The sequence below is a fragment of the Benincasa hispida genome, chromosome 5 (assembly GCF_009727055.1).
Source record: "Benincasa hispida cultivar B227 chromosome 5, ASM972705v1, whole genome shotgun sequence".
Lineage (NCBI taxonomy): Eukaryota > Viridiplantae > Streptophyta > Magnoliopsida > Cucurbitales > Cucurbitaceae > Benincasa > Benincasa hispida.
The window spans coordinates 6,546,924-6,562,988 of record NC_052353.1 but is presented as its reverse complement, the minus strand read 5'-3'; the positions used below and the strand labels follow the sequence as shown (position 1 = coordinate 6,562,988).

Here is a 16,065-nt window from a genome sequence, read left to right as displayed (position 1 = left end):
ATTATATATACAAAATAATCCTAACATTTATATTCTTTCAAAAATTACAATATTACATTAACATTTCATAAACATTTCAAAGATACCTTTATTAGAATATCGTAAAGAAATTGAAATCTAAAACAACATTGTAGTCCAAATTTTTATTTTAGATCTAATCATTCTTTTTTAGATCAATTAACATTAACCTTCTGATAAGTTTCTAACTCAAAGGTAGTTTTAATTAAATTTAAATATTACTTTGATCCTATACTTCTTGGTTCATTTTGGTATTTATACTTTCAAAGTGTTCATTTTGGTCCATATACTCTCAAATTGGTTTATTTTGATTCCGGATGTTAATTTTGGTCATTGTACTTTTAATTTTTTAATTTTTGTCATTATACTTTTAAAAAAATGAAAATTTTTATTCCTTCCTTTTCAATTTTGTTTCATGTCTAAAGATCAAAATATCAATATTTGAAAGTTTAAGAACCAAAAAGAATAAAAAGTGAAAGTATAATAACTAAAATGAACATTTTAAAAATAGAGAGACAAAGATGAACCAAACTTAACTAAATTGAAACAAAAAGTATGGAAACAAAATAATATTTAAACCTTTTAATTGCATCATTTGAAATTATATATATATATTTGGAAAACCTACATCTTGAGAAAAGAAGATTAGTGAATAAACCCAATACTTTTCAATCTCATAAACAGAGTAAAGCTTAGCTTTGCTTTACTTACATCAAGAGAGTGAAAAACTTTATCTTTTTTCTTCTTCTTCTTTTGAGTGTTAAAATTACCTCTATATATCTTTTTCTTTGAAGGCACATGCAAAATTTGACTAGGGTATACCCCACATCTATTCCCTATTTGACCATGAACAAAGATTAAATCCCTTTTATAAGGTTAAAGCCCAAAGGCAGAGCATAAACCACAACCTCCTACACTCTGTTTTCTTCAATTCAAATTTCTCTCTTCACTTCTTCACTATTTTTAGAGTTCAATGGATGATTCTTACTCATTGAAAGCCTGTAGAACTCATTTACCAGAAAGCCCAAGAGCTCCCATGGAGTTCCTCTCTCGCTCATGGAGTGCCTCTGCTCTTGAAGTCTCAAAAGCTTTAGCCCCTCCTCCTTCAATGCCTATGCCCGTGCCTTTGCCTCCAAAATCCGCTAGTGGGTCTTCCTGTACGACTTCGTCTATACCCGAAGACGTCACCGGCGAGTTCGAAGAGTTCCCTGTTCTTCACGGCAATGGAAATCACTTCTCTTTCTCTTCTTCCGCTACTTCTCAGCTCGTGCTTGATCGCATTATGTCACAGTCCGTCAGAGAGGTCACAAAATTCAATCACAATAATAATAACCAAATTTCTGTTTGGAATTGATTCTGGGTCTTTCTGAAATTTTGGGTTTGTTTTGATCTGTTTTTTTGACAGGAAGTGTCGCCGTTGACGTCCGGGAGGCTTTCACATAGCAGCGGACCTTTGAACGGTGGGTCTTTGACGGAAACAGATAGCCCGCCGGTGTCGCCGTCCGATGAATTCGACGACGTCGTTAAGGTAGCAAACAAATCTCTGTAGAATTTCGAATGTAGGAGACAATCACTCTGTTTTTTTCTCTGTGTTCCTCTGTTACTAGCAGCCTTGTGTTTCGCACTCTGCAGTGTGTTCTAAGGCAAGTCGCTTGCGTACTTGCTTTTCTGCAGCTTTTTCTTTTAATTATTATTATTTATTATTTATTATTTTTAATTTTTCAAAGAAAATACTTTAAAAATTGTGCATCTTTTTAGAAATTTGTATTTTTTTTTTTTTAAAAAAAAAAGAATTAAGGTGTGAACTTCCATAAACTTTATAATTTTACTTCATTTTCTTCTATTATACTTTTAATGTTTTAATTAAATTTCTGTGCTTCTATATTTGCTCATCCCTTTATTTTTTTTAATTAGGTGTGAAATTTATGTTACTCCTATACTTAAAAATTTTTAAACAAAGGTAAAAAAAAAATGAATAGAAGCTTCCAATCTCCATATGCAAAAAAAAAAAAAAAAAAAAAAAAAAGTATAAATTAAACCCCAACAACATTCAAAATAAAATTTCTTTTTTGGGTCAGGTTTGAAATTTGTAAATATTGATCATAATTTTTGTACTTTTTGTTTAATCTTGCTCTTAACTTTAATTGACTCAAACATTTTCTTTTGGAAGAAACTTGACTTATGAAATTTTAATAGAGATTTGTAAATCTAGTGTTTAAAAAGTACTTTTATAGGTAAAATTTGTAAACAAAGGAGTACAATTTATTTTAGGCTAAATTATATCTAAAAATAGAAAAAATTTCAAAGATAGAGAAAAAGGTATAAACTAGTTATAGAAAAAGCAAAAATATATATATATACACTAATAGACACGGATAGATTTTTAGAGATGATAGACTTGTATCAATTTGTATCATAGACATTGTCACTATATCAATGATAGATTTCTATTAGTTTCTTGATAAACACTGATAGACTTTTATCAATATCTATTAGTGATAGACGTAAAACGGAGAAGGGAAAAGGTTATTAAATTTTGCTATTTGTGCAAATAGTTTCCTTATTTTTTTATTTTTGAAAAAAAAAATCCAAAAAAATATTCTTAAAACTTTACCAATGATTTTAAGGGGGAAAAAACTCTTTCAAAACTCCACTATCAATGTCCTCAAAATATCAGGTTCCAACAAAAATTAAGACAGAGAACAATATAACAGTGACCATGTGCAGTTACTTCAGCCAAAGTTTCATAATAAATCACCCCCACATTATTTGAGGACTTAATTTTCATCTTAAAATTTAGATAATTTCTAAGCTTTAAAACATTTATGAAATATTAATGTTAATATTCCATCTTTTAAAAGTTATTCTTAGAAGGGTAAAGTTACCTCTCTTAAAAACAAATATAAATAAAGTTACCTTCGCCATGGTTAACTACTGAGGCTCTTGTGCAGCAGCAAAAATAGAGAAACTTATGGTCAAACTTTTACCGCATTTGAGTAAACAGTTAAATAGATAGACGGGTAAACTATCTAAATTTTGTGATTTTTAATCTTACGAACATTTACATGAACAAATAATCGTTTTGTTAATGTAAACACTAATTATCTTTGATCTACCTTTATTTGCAGTTCTTTAGAGCAAATCACAGCATTCAGTCCCTTTTCACAAATGGCCGTGCCAGTGCCGGCAATGTTGGCGGAACTACAGGCGGTGGATCAAAGACGGTGGGGAGATGGCTGAAGGACAGAAAAGAGAAGAAAAAAGAAGAACACAGAGCCCACAATGCCCAACTCCACGCTGCTGTTTCGGTTGCTGCAGTAGCTGCTGCAGTGGCAGCTATTGCAGCATTCCAGGCTGCTTCTTCTTCATCAAAGAAGAACGAACATTCCGCAAAGACCGACATGGCGGTGGCCTCAGCCGCCACCTTGGTGGCTGCTCAATGTGTTGAGGCAGCAGAGGCAATGGGGGCTGAAAGAGACCACCTTGCTTCGGTTATTAGCTCTGCCGTTAATGTCAGATCTCATGATGATATCTCTACTCTTACTGCTGCAGCAGCCACAGGTAAGATACTAACAATCTACTTCCATCAATAATAAAGATCTTAACTACAAAACCAGAGTAGATAGAAAAACCGAGGAAGTGACTATAAAAGTTAAAAAATTGAAAAATCATCTTCGTTTTTATAGCTCTACGAGGAGCAGCAACACTAAAGGCAAGAGCATTAAAGGAAGTATGGAATATCTCATCAGTATTACCAGTGGAGAAAGGAGTACCAATGGGTGTTAAAGGCAACAACATTCATCATTCCAACGATGGTCATAACCAAGAACCCGACCTTCATCAACCTGAGAATTTCCTCTTCGCTCACACTCAAGATTTCCTCGCTAGAGGTACCGAGCTCCTCAAGCGCACCCGAAAAGGTAGCTAATTCTCTCAATATGGAAACAACAAAGGGAAAATTTTCAGCATTTGTTTGATGGATTTGGATTGATAATGCAGGGGATCTTCACTGGAAAATAGTATCTGTTTACATTCACCGCACTGGGCAGGTGATGCTGAAGATGAAGAGCAGACATGTTGCCGGAACAATCACAAAAAAGAAGAAGAGTGAGTCTTTTTACCATCTTAGTAACAACTTGGGTGTTGAACTTGAGCCTTAGTGTTAATGTTTGTTTTTGGCACCGCAGACGTGGTGTTGGGTGTATGCAAGAACGTACCGGCATGGCCAGGACGACACTTGTTCGAGGGAGGAGAACAGCGGCGTTACTTCGGATTGAAGACAGAAATGAGAGGCATAGTAGAGTTTGAGTGCAGGAGTCAAAGAGAATATGATCAGTGGACACAAGGCGTTTCAAGGCTTCTTTCAATGGTAGCTGATTCAAAGAACAGATATTAGGAATGTTTTAATGTATTATCTCTTTTGTGACTTAGATAGTTCGTAGTTTAGTTGAAGGTGGTTAGTTCCAATACTCTGACCCGCTCTTGAAAGAATGTACACAGGGAAAGGAGGGGAGGGGCCAGGGGAGATCTGAATCACAATAAAAACCATCGTTTTGGTTAGTATAATTCTTAAGAGAGCTGGGAATTGTGATCTCAGATATCAAATATGTGAAGTTGAACATTGCTTGAATCCAACATGCTAGAGATTTAAGATGAAAAAATTTAAACAAAAGTAAAATGTAGAGACTGATTGAAATCCTGTTATCGTTGAAAACACCCTTGAGAAGATGTAAATTCAAACCAACAAACAATATCATTCGACGAAAGACAATCTCCCATAACTTTTCATTCTTAATTTCGTCTGTCGCTTTATTAACAGCTATTCTTCCTATGGTAAATGCTTTAAGAATGACATAAAACACCATACCAATAAAAAAAACATAACAATACGAGAAGATACAAATCTAATTCGGTTAAGATTAAAATGGTGTGAGACATGGACAAAAGGGCAAAGAAAAGTAGCAAGCAAGAAAGAAGTATGTGCATTTCGGAATACTATCCATTTAACTACAACTTACAATTGGTATGAGATTCAATCCAGAGATCCATCGGTCAACAGCAACAGAAACTTTACAGTTTGATGTTCTATAATGGTGCTATTAACCGTAGAGGAAGAGAGATATGAAGCTTACACACCATTTATTAATAACAATGACCCTGTTTCACACAAAGGGGAAATCCGGGGAACATTTAACTACGTAGCAAACCAAAACCCTCTTCAATTGTCAGCTGCTCTGAAGATCGACAGTAGGGAGAGGAAAAGGTTGATGATGTCTAAATATAAGGCAATGGACGCCCATATGTACTCGTCGTATGAGTATCTTTTTATGAGATTGTCTGTGTCGTAAACGATGTATCCACAGAAAATGATGGACGCTAGACACCCATAAACCATCATGGAAGTCCGACCCAATGGAAAGAAGGCCTGCACCCCATGAATGAAGTTCGTATTATGTTACGAGGAACTAAATTTGAAGTACATTCATGTCAACATTGAGCAAGGGGTTCAGCTAATGAGCATACCTGAATCAGACCAAATATCAGGAGGACAATCAGAGCACCAAATAGAAATGGACCAAGGAAGCTGAAATCCTGGCCTCTTTTGGCAGCCCAAAATGTGTAGAGAGTTAGACTCACCACAACCACCGCGGTCAGAACTGCAGCCTCAAGAATGACTTTCCCTGTTCATGATTCGTTCAAAGCTCAGACACAAGGAACTATTTCGCATTTGCAAACCAAATACAAACATCTTATACCCAAAGACACTACTTAATACTGCAGAGAAACAAGAACTTGACCAAAAACCTACACCAAATATACAGCCATATGTCGAAGATCCTACATGGAAAAAATCAAGTGTCACTCCTGGTAAGATAGATAAGTTATCCCTCTCATTACCAATTAGTTTTAGGATGAAATCCATGTTATCTAATAGGTATCATAACCTATAAAATCCAAAGGGGGTCCAAAAATAAAATTAGGATCCAATTCAAGAATCCATGTTATATCTAATACCATATTCTCACCCCTAAAGGCAGAATGCAAAAGGCAATAGAAGCAAAAAAAAAACACCAAATTGTAATTAGAACTGTTTTAATTCGTATGCTACGATCGGAGGGAAAGGGTACTTGCCATATCTACAGTATAACTTGTGAAGCTATCCAAGAACAAGCAATTTACAAAGTGTCACTCAACCAATAAGGCAAGAACTTATACTCTAATTTCAAGTCACCTAAAAGGTATCAACTTAAAAAAAGAGGGTTAAATTGAAGAATACTCTACTCACCGCTTGTAAACGCGCAAGTCAACCCAATCGCAAACGCAAAAGATATCGTGAAAATACCCAAAAGAACAAAATTGACAGGGTGCTTCTGATAGTAACAAGAGAGCGGAATCATCGCTGTGGAGAATTCCAAACAAAGACAACAAAACCCAAATCAGAAACCAGTGAAACCCTAAGAAAACAAAATCAATTTCAGTAGTAAAGGAAAAACCCTAACTTATAAAGGGCGTAAGAATGAGAATGATGTATAAAGCCAGGCCTGCCCCTGTAGAGTTAAAGAAGGTAGAGATTGGTCGAACATTAACAACAGTAGCGGCGACGGCAATGGTGGCGAGCAGTTGGATGGTAATGATAGAGTAAATCTTCCGAATAAAAGCCCATCGGAGCTGTGGGCTCTCCAACATCGTCGGGTACAGCGGCGTTGTTCCGCCCTCCACATCATACTTCCGCTGCTGATTCCACATCCCAATTACAAGTTGGAAGAAAAACAAAGAAACAAAGCTTGAATCAAAGGTGTTTGGCGGCCAAGAAAATGGTCGAGAGAGTTTTTAGAGGATCAATGGAATCTCAAATTCGAGTTTCGGCTGGATTATTGCAGAGCTTTTAAAATGTTGAGATTCCGATGGACGGAGACTTCTCGATTCATCGCGTCTAAGCCAGAAAGTCCTTTCTATAAATATATATTTTTTCCTTTCAATTTGTTTATTAAATTTTAGTAACCTGCTTAAACTTCTATTTATCTATTTTTAGTTCTAAAACCGAGGTTCCTATTCCTTAACATGAAAGAAAAGAAAAATAGAGATATCTAATAAAGTAAAAATGTCTTTTAAGCATTAGGAGATGTTCTTTTAAAAATTTAAGCAGAGAAAAATACCTTTTTAATCTATACATTTTAAAAATTTATATCGAGTTTTATTTTAATTTCGTTTATAGATTTTAAAATTTTACTTTTTTAACTTTAAATTTTAATTAAATACTCTCTTTCAATTATTTATGTCAATATTTTTTAATTAATTTAAAATAATTATGAAAAAAAATGTGATTTTAATTTTAAACGGAAGCAAAAATAATAAAATTTAATTTATTATAATTATATTAATTATTTTAAATTTATTAACATAGATTAATGCTGAAGACGAAAAATAGGTATTTAGTAAAAATTGAGGTTAAAAAAACTCAAATGTACGAGGTGAGATTTATGGTTTAAATCTCTTATAGTCCCTATCTTTTATTGTATTAAATAAAAAATATAGAGCAGATGATAAAGTTACGGTATAACCACATCTCTATCTATTAAAGGATAAATTCCATTTAATAAAGTATTTTTCTCTAGTATATTTTTGTTTAAAAGTTTTTTTTTCCTCTTGTGTTTTCTTATATATTTTTCTTCCTTGTTTTATTATTATTATTATTATTATTCATTATTTTGCCTTAATGGTTAAGAAATCATAAAGGATATGAGAATGATTTTCTTTCTTTACCTCCATTTGAAATTAGAAAATTGCCTGAATGATTTTTTTTTTTTTTTTTCTTCTAGAATTTGAAGTCTGATTAATGACTTTAGGGTGATTTGATTGGAAGTTTTTTTGAATTAAGATTTTTACAGACATCCGAAACTCGTATTTGTTTTTAAGTTTTTAACACTTTTTCAAAGAATTTATATCATAATTTCTCATCAATTTTCTCTTTTCCCCTTTTGTTTAATTTTCGTTTTGAATATGGTTAATTAATTAATTAATTAATTACTATTAATTTAATAAATTAATATAAATATTTGTTTTAATAAATGAATAATAATCTAATAAAATATTTACTTAACTTGTTTTTGAAATAAAAATTTATTAAAAGAATGCAATTACTTACATAAATTATTAATTAGTTAGCTAACAATATGTTAAATATACTTAATTAGTAGTAAACTAGATAAATTTAGTTAATACAAAAGTTCATTTTTTAATAATAATCAATGATTACTTATTATTTTTTTATAATCAAACAATTATTCAGTGAGATTAATTTTAATTTGATGAAAGAAATAACTAACTGATTAGTCCTTCTACTATTTATAATCATTATATATTCATTTCGATTTAATTTTTACTATTTCAATGGTTATCAACCTATCATATTTGATCTATTTTTCATTTTTTATATAAATATATTTTCTTATATTATTTAATTAAAATTAAAACTACTAATATTGAGATGAATTAATTATAAAAATGATTAAGCATTATATTATAATTAATATGACATTCATCAAATATATTTATCGATTAATTTTAATTATAAATTACTCCATTTTTAAATATTTATAATTAAACTTATATCGATTCTTAATTAAATATTTTTTTATTAATATATTGAATGATATTTAATATTTAATTTATTTATTTATTAAAACTACAAAAGATGGTCTACTTAATTTCATAACTTAAATACTAACATCTTTTTTGTTTATAAAATTTTGATAACATTTCTCATGTACAACCAAACGCAGTTATCTTAGATTTTCAGACATTAATATTTCTATACATTCTATTCTCAAACATATTCTTGGATATCTATAGAACCTTAAACCAAACGATATTTAATATTTTATCTTTTAATATAACAAAGGTTGCGGTGTAGTTTATAGATTTGAACTTTTGATCTCAAAAGAAAATACTATATGCAAATGCTTACTCGACTATGTATATATTTGGCAATTAGATTCTCTATCTTCTTTGGAAAGATAAAAATTTAAGGAAAATTATTTTAAATGATAAAACGGCTAAAAATATTTAGAATTAATAGCAAAATATCATAGTTTATCTGTGATAGACGGCAATAGGCACAGATAGACTACTATTTGTGTCTATCTGTGTCATAATAGATACGGATAGTAGTCTATCGTTGTCTATCTCAATCTATCACAGACATACTGTGATATTTTGCTATTATTTGTAAATATTTTGATTTATTTTCCTATATTTGAAAATAGTCCAAAATTTAAACTAAATATAATTATTTTTTTTTGGAAAAATATCAATTTATACCCCTATATTTTAGGGATTATATCAATCTAAACCATGAAACTAATAATTATATTAATTTAAAGCTTCGATGTTTGTAAAATAATAAATATACATCATTCATTACGTTTGGTTTGGAAAAATCTTGTGTGGAACTTGTAGTTGTATCAATTAAACTTCTAAATTTTTATAAATGAATCAATTTAAACTATGAGACAAAATTTTCTTTAAAAATCGTCCATGTATTTACTCTAATCATACATTATGTAAAATAGACATTTGAAGAAGCCCACATATGTTTGAAAATTAATGTATGGATGATTTTTAAAGGTGATTATAAATGGTTAAATTGATTGACTTATGAAAATTCAGGAATTTAATTGACTCAAATTAATTCGTAGAATATTGGTCTAACCAAAGTTTATAAGTATAAATTGATACTAATTAATATGACCATCCATGTTTATGAATATAAATCGATATTAATTTACTAGTATTGGTTTTTAACCTTGAATCATCAGTAAGGAAAAAAAAAAGATTTTTACATTTTGTAAGGGGAGGGTTAATTTCGAAAATTTCAACATGGGCTGTATGGATTTGATATCCAACATTTGGGGACATACCAAAACTTTCATGAAAACTGGGCCTGCGGCCCATAGCCTCAGTTTGCAGTCTCGTAGGCCCAGCTCCACTCCTTTCTTCCGAACAAGCTTACACACGTTTTGGATTATTATTTAATGAATTTTATTTTATTCTTTCACTTATATGGTATTTATGTATATATACCATGTTTATTTCAAATATGTATGAAGTTTATTCAAAATGTATTTAGAAAAAATACAAATTTAAGGTTTGATATAATATATACCTCATATTTTAATATTAATCTCGTTTCTATTGAGATATATATTTCACATACTTTACCATATATACACATGTAAATTATACTAAGATAGATGACGTCCTCCGATTATTTGAAATATATCTGTATATATTTGAAATTGAAGACATAATGTACAGATAAGTTTCATATATACTATAACCTACGTGACTTTTATATGCGAGTTATTAATGATCGTCCGACGTGTGAATATGACATTTTTTCCATATGTGTCTTTTCTTATTTCTATTTTCTTATTGTTATTTTCAAAATATTCGAAATTCTATTTCTTTTTCCATATGAATATAGAAAAAATCATTTAAGACGTGTGAATATGATATTTTTTCCCCATATGTGTCTTTTTCTATTTTTTATTATTATTATTTTTCAAAATGTTTGAAATTCATAGATCGTGATATAGACGTTTGAGTTAAATATTTTTGTAATATTTAATCCTATTTGGCTATTCATGAGGAAAAAAAAAAACGAGTTTAAGACAATTCTGTAACTAGACGTATATAATTAGGTTACATGTGTAGAAAGCCCCGAAGGAATAAGTTTTCCATTCTTTTTGGCTTTATACGTAAAAATCTTTAATTGTAAACTCATATTATACTATTGTATTTTATACTTCATTCATTACATAAATAGACCATTGGATTATAAATTTTGACTAATATTATGGTGTATTTACCGTTAAGGCCCCATCTACTAATTTTATAAAATAAAATATAATAAAAAATTCTAGAGTTTTGTGTATCTCTCCCATCTATACATAGCATAGGATTTCGTGTATCCATGTACCCATTTTTTTAAAAATTTGAAAAAGGAAAAATTGTTTGAACATCCCATTTTTCTCATTTCCCCCCAAAATTTCCCTAGTTTCTCACATATCCTCCTTTTCTCTTTCCCTTCTTCTTCCCCACTCTTTTTTTTCTTCCTTCATTCATGGTTTCCTCAAATTACAGAATCATCTCACCCTCCTTTAAAACCATCAAGTAAAGGAGCTTGCAAAGTTAGTTGAAATCGGCAACGAACGGACGAACCCAGTTCTCAGGTTGCAAAGATCCAGGAATGGACGTCCACGATGATATGGGTTGATCGACACTGAATCTTGGTTGGGCGATACTAGAAATGGTGGACGACGCCATATCTGAGGTTAGAAAGCTTTGCGAGGGGCGAGGGATCTAAAATGAGTGTCCATGATGGATCTTGATCTAGTCGCTGGATATATATGAGTTTATTTCAAATAATCCATATACACCAGGGTTCATTTCAGATAATCCATATATATCTAGTGATCTGGTAAATGAATCTGACATTATAGATGGATGGATGACGGATCTGGGTGTATTTGTACATTTATTTTTAATTTCAAATATATATAAGTTTTTTGCGATTGTATTACCATCTACCTTTGTTGTTTAAATATATATTGAATATAGTTACTAACATATTTCAGAACATTAGTTTAAGAATTTGGACTCTACGAATTTGGTTTGTTTTTAAAATAATTTGATGATGCCATCTATCCTAGTTTATGGTCTAATTTATAGCATATAATGTGAAATATATAATTACGTTTGAAATAACCTCATATATATTTGAAATGCACTAAGATAGATGACATTTGAAACCACAAATCTCTTGGTTACTAACACACTTGTAAGCTAATTGAGCTATGCTCGGTTTATATGTTTATTTATGTTGGGGTTAATGCCCTAAATCTTGTAGGGTCCTATAGTTTGTAAACATTTGTATGAACAAACATTTCAGTGATTTATAATATGTGATATTTTCACATTGTCTATGAAATATATGATATTTTAGTTGCATTAACCACAAATCAATAAACTAAGATCTATGGTTATCGTTGTAACTTAAACATGTATGTGGAGACATACAAGCGGATTGTGTTTAAAGTGGTAATCTAAATGGTCTGTAATATATGGATAAGGTTGGGTACTTTATCTTGGTGACACTACGAGTATGACCCACTTTATAGGTGTTACAATTGTTGTAAAATGCTACAAATGATTTGATTCTGATCATTCATGTATTAGACATGCGAGCGGGGATATTCTATACAAAAGAGTTTGTATAAGACTGGACCACGAAATGTTTAGTCTCATTATATAATACCGTTCATAATTGAGACTTTTATTTCACTAGGATGACTATAGATAACATGACCTTAATCCTGAGTGAGTTGTGAACTCCTGCTTATGAATGCTGTCTTTTGATTTGCATAGGTGAGAATGGTCAAATCGTCGACTCAACAAGCTTACCATTTTGGGGATTCGTCTGATTGGGGAGCTAGGAACTCAGCTACACAATATGAAATCTACTCATTCCTCGAAGCAGGGGTAAATAGATAAATTGCTCCTTTAAGGGCTAATTCCGGGTCTTGAACAATGTGGCGTCACACCCTCTCTTGGCCCGAGAGGGGTTTAATCATAGTGGGACTATGACTTATTGTTCATTAGAGGGATCAATGATACTTAAGGAGTTAGATGTAACTACAGGGCAAAATGGTAATTTGGCGAAGCTATACTTACGAGCAATTTGTGAAGGGTCATCGTACTGTTGATTGGTTATATCCAATGGACACAGAAATATATCTGTAGTGTGAAGAGTGTAGTTGTCGGTCTTTAGTAGAGTGCCCGACAGTCAACGAATGGTGGATAATGTGATTAAAGATTTTAATTAGTTATTCACGTATCGTTGGTGCTTCAAGCTACAGCTCCATAAGATCCCCTTGGTAGCTCAATGGATTTAAGTTGAGAATAAGTTTTTGGATTAATTTGAAATGTTTAAATTAATAAGAGGGAATTTAATTATATATGATATAATTGATATAATGTATTTGATACATTATTGTTTAATTGGAGGAACTAATATTTGAATATGATTCAAATATATTTTATATGAATAAGATTCATAGTTATTAAATTTAATATAAATATGATTTATATTAAATGTCATAAAATAGAGAAAAAGAACCATGATTTATATATTGTATATGATGCAATATTAAAGCTATAGGTTATAAATATAATATGATAATTAGGTTATAAATATAATATGATAAGTTAGTTATCATGTTTATTTATATTTATTAATTATTTGATAATTAACTCTTTTTCTCCATAACTACCCTTAGTGGGTAGTTATTTAGTTTTGTGGCAAAAATTGAGATAAAATGAAATTTGTTTCATAATTCCAAAGAGAGACACGATTTGCAATCGAGTTGCTACACACTTCTTGAGAGACTAAACGATCGAGTAGGAAGTCTATGCGATAGACTAGTTCGTCTACACGATAGTGTTGTTCCCTATACAATCATCTTCCTCCTTCAAAATCTAAACTTCCCCTCTAACCAAAATTAGTCAGAGGCCACCATTCCTGGATTTTCACACTGAGAATAACCAAGGTCACTAAGTGGTAGTGTCGGGGTTGGTTCGAGGATCGAGTTTTTGCTTGCTGCTTGTTCGAGGAGTGTTCGAGTTGTTCGACGCTTTCGTGAACGTCGTTTGAGAGATTATCTTGAAGAATGGTTCTTCAAAAGTATAATCTCTAATTTTTTTAAAAAAAAAATTCAGAAGCATGCTATAATTTAGTTTCCGATGCATAATCTGTTCTGTATGATTGTAAATGTATGTGTTCAATCACAATGGAATTTGGACGATCCACTTCCACTCAAAAGTTCTCTGTAAATAGAGTTCCTTCAATTTATTCATAGGGTTCAAAATGTTACACACTTTAGTTCTTAAATTTGGAGTTTGATTCAAAATTAGTCCTTAGATTTTAAAATATTACAATTATACTTTTAAAATTTGAGTTTTGTTTCAATTTGGTCTTTAAGTTTCAAAATTTACCCCTTTAATTTCTATTTTTCACCAAACACTCATTTTCAATTTTTGGCATTAGTGTCTATTAATTAATTTGAGATATTTATGGAGTGTAACTCTTTTAATTGATTTAAATTAACACAAAAAATTCTAAAGGATAAATTTGTAGTATTTTGAAACCTTGGGATTGACAAGCCGAACTCAAAACTTACCTAACATTTTAAAATGAAAAATTGCAGTGGGTACCAAAATAAAATAGGGAAATTGCAAGGGTGACTTTGAACATTTTGATATTGCAAATATAGCAAAACATTCAAATTATATTTTTGGTTTTTAATATATTCATTTCATATTTTACCCTTCTTGAATTTATATTTTTATTTACTCAATACACTGGGCACAGAGCATCACCATTGTGGTCGCCTCCTGATCTCCGAGCACTGTTTGAACAAATAGTTCGATTCCCTGATAAGATACTTCATGGCCATTGTATCCTCAAGCTTTATGCAGTGATGTGCTTTGAGATGCAATCGGTGCAAAAGGTATGCAAACCTTTTGAAGGCAAATTCCTTGTCCATATAGATTGTCCAAAGGGTTTTAGATAGAGAACAAGGATATTGGGCATTATTTAACCTTCCATTCATTTTAACTCAACCATGATTGTTAATTAAAACATAATAAAACAAATTCTTATCTCGTTTCTTGTACGTTTGTGAAAATATGAATTTCAATTTTTATAGTTAATTTTTTTTTTAACAAACGTTTGATTCTTTGCATTTTACACTAATACAATGTTTTTTTTTTTTTTTTTTTTTTTTTTTTTTTTTTTTTTTTTATGGTTAAGTCTATTTTGTCGCTACAAATGAAATAATAATATCTACAAATGTCCATGTAATGTAAAAAAAAATGCATAACAAAAAATAATACTATACATCACAAATTGTTTCCCAACAATGAAACAAAATTTAGACTATAAAAAGGAGGCTCTAAATGTAAAATTAATGAACCTCAAACTAATTATTGGAGGAATTGTGCGATTAGTTTGACTCTACTAGTAAGATAACAAACTATGATTAGATTAGGATAAAACTAAATGCAAATAAAATTGAAATCAAACATACTACAATATATCTTCAAAGGTTCAGAATGAATTAGATCAAAACGCCAAGAATAAATAGGGTTGTCATTAAAGGTCTTATTAGAGGTGGTTTTCGTTGGAGTTGGTTGTCTGAGGTGAATGTTAGTGTTGGTTGAGAGATGTGATGTTTACAAGTGCTAATCATCAAAGATGATCTTTGTTGGAGTTGTTGTCGAAGGTGGTTGCCAGAGTCTGAAGTTAGTCGTTGGAGTTAGTTGTTGGAGGTGGTTGCCGGAGCTCGAAGTTGGTAATTAGAGATGGTCAAGCGAAGGTAATCGTTAGAGTATGTCATCGGAGTTACTTGTACGAAGATAGCCATTAGAGCTCTCGTTGGAAGTGGTTGTTGGAATCCGAGTTGGTTGACAAAGGTGGTCGTCGGAGTGTGGTAGTAGTAGTCGCCGATGATAGTCAATGAAGGGAGCTATTGAAAACATTGGAGGGGAGGGATAGAGTTGGGGCGAGTTAGAGGGAGCGTTGGAGTGAGTTGGAAAAAAAAATCAACTCAACTCCACATCAACATTTAAAGTTGGTGGGACAAATATTGAGTTGCTAATTTTTACCAACTCAACTCAAGCCATGTTAATGTGTCAAATTTTTCAATATTTAAAGTGTATGAATCAAATTCAATTTTCCAAAAAATTAAAAACCGATTTGTACTCCAATTTCTATTAACCTCAAGGTTTGTTCTTCAACAAAAATTTTCAATATTCAAAATGTATGAATCACATCATTGATATTCTAACTAAACTAACCAAAATGAACTATAATAACCAAAGTTTATCTATAAGCTAATATATATAATATCCAAGTGTATTAGTAACCTTATATATTTTAAATATCAAAGTGTCAAGGTGTATTGGTCACATAATTGATATACTTAA

The 16,065-nt window shown here is 31.1% G+C and overlaps 2 protein-coding genes across 2 annotated transcripts; one reads left to right on the top strand and one right to left on the bottom strand.

Moving 5' to 3' along the window:
- The first annotated feature begins 879 nt into the window (after positions 1-879).
- LOC120078193 (VAN3-binding protein-like) lies at positions 880-4,653 on the top strand. Its single transcript, XM_039032417.1, has 6 exons — positions 880-1,321; positions 1,424-1,546; positions 3,147-3,579; positions 3,705-3,938; positions 4,018-4,125; positions 4,206-4,653. The coding sequence occupies exons 1-6, from the start codon at positions 992-994 to the stop codon at positions 4,412-4,414; spliced, it is 1,437 nt and encodes a 478-aa protein (XP_038888345.1). The 5' UTR covers positions 880-991; the 3' UTR covers positions 4,415-4,653.
- A 324-nt stretch (positions 4,654-4,977) lies between these two features.
- Positions 4,978-6,992, bottom strand: LOC120078195 (protein LIFEGUARD 2-like). Its single transcript, XM_039032418.1, has 4 exons — positions 6,519-6,992; positions 6,305-6,418; positions 5,542-5,699; positions 4,978-5,443 (listed from the first exon to the last, which is right to left on the bottom strand). Exons 1-4 carry the CDS (start codon positions 6,763-6,765, stop codon positions 5,237-5,239), a joined length of 726 nt encoding a protein of 241 aa, XP_038888346.1. The 5' UTR covers positions 6,766-6,992; the 3' UTR covers positions 4,978-5,236.
- Between the last annotated feature and the right edge of the window lie 9,073 nt (positions 6,993-16,065).

Excerpts from the sequence above, each read along its gene's own strand:
- LOC120078193 (XM_039032417.1), top strand. The coding sequence starts at position 992 with ATGGATGATTCTTACTCATTGAAAGCCTGTAGAACTCATTTACCAGAA. Across the intron at positions 1,322-1,423 it reads TGTCACAGTCCGTCAGAGAG|GAAGTGTCGCCGTTGACGTC; the intron begins GTCACAAAATTC and ends TTTTTTTGACAG. Across the intron at positions 3,580-3,704 it reads TACTGCTGCAGCAGCCACAG|CTCTACGAGGAGCAGCAACA; the intron begins GTAAGATACTAA and ends TCGTTTTTATAG.
- LOC120078195 (XM_039032418.1), bottom strand. The coding sequence starts at position 6,765 with ATGTGGAATCAGCAGCGGAAGTATGATGTGGAGGGCGGAACAACGCCG. Across the intron at positions 6,419-6,518 it reads CATTCTTACGCCCTTTATAA|CGATGATTCCGCTCTCTTGT; the intron begins GTTAGGGTTTTT and ends AATTCTCCACAG. Across the intron at positions 5,444-5,541 it reads TGATATTTGGTCTGATTCAG|GCCTTCTTTCCATTGGGTCG; the intron begins GTATGCTCATTA and ends CATGGGGTGCAG.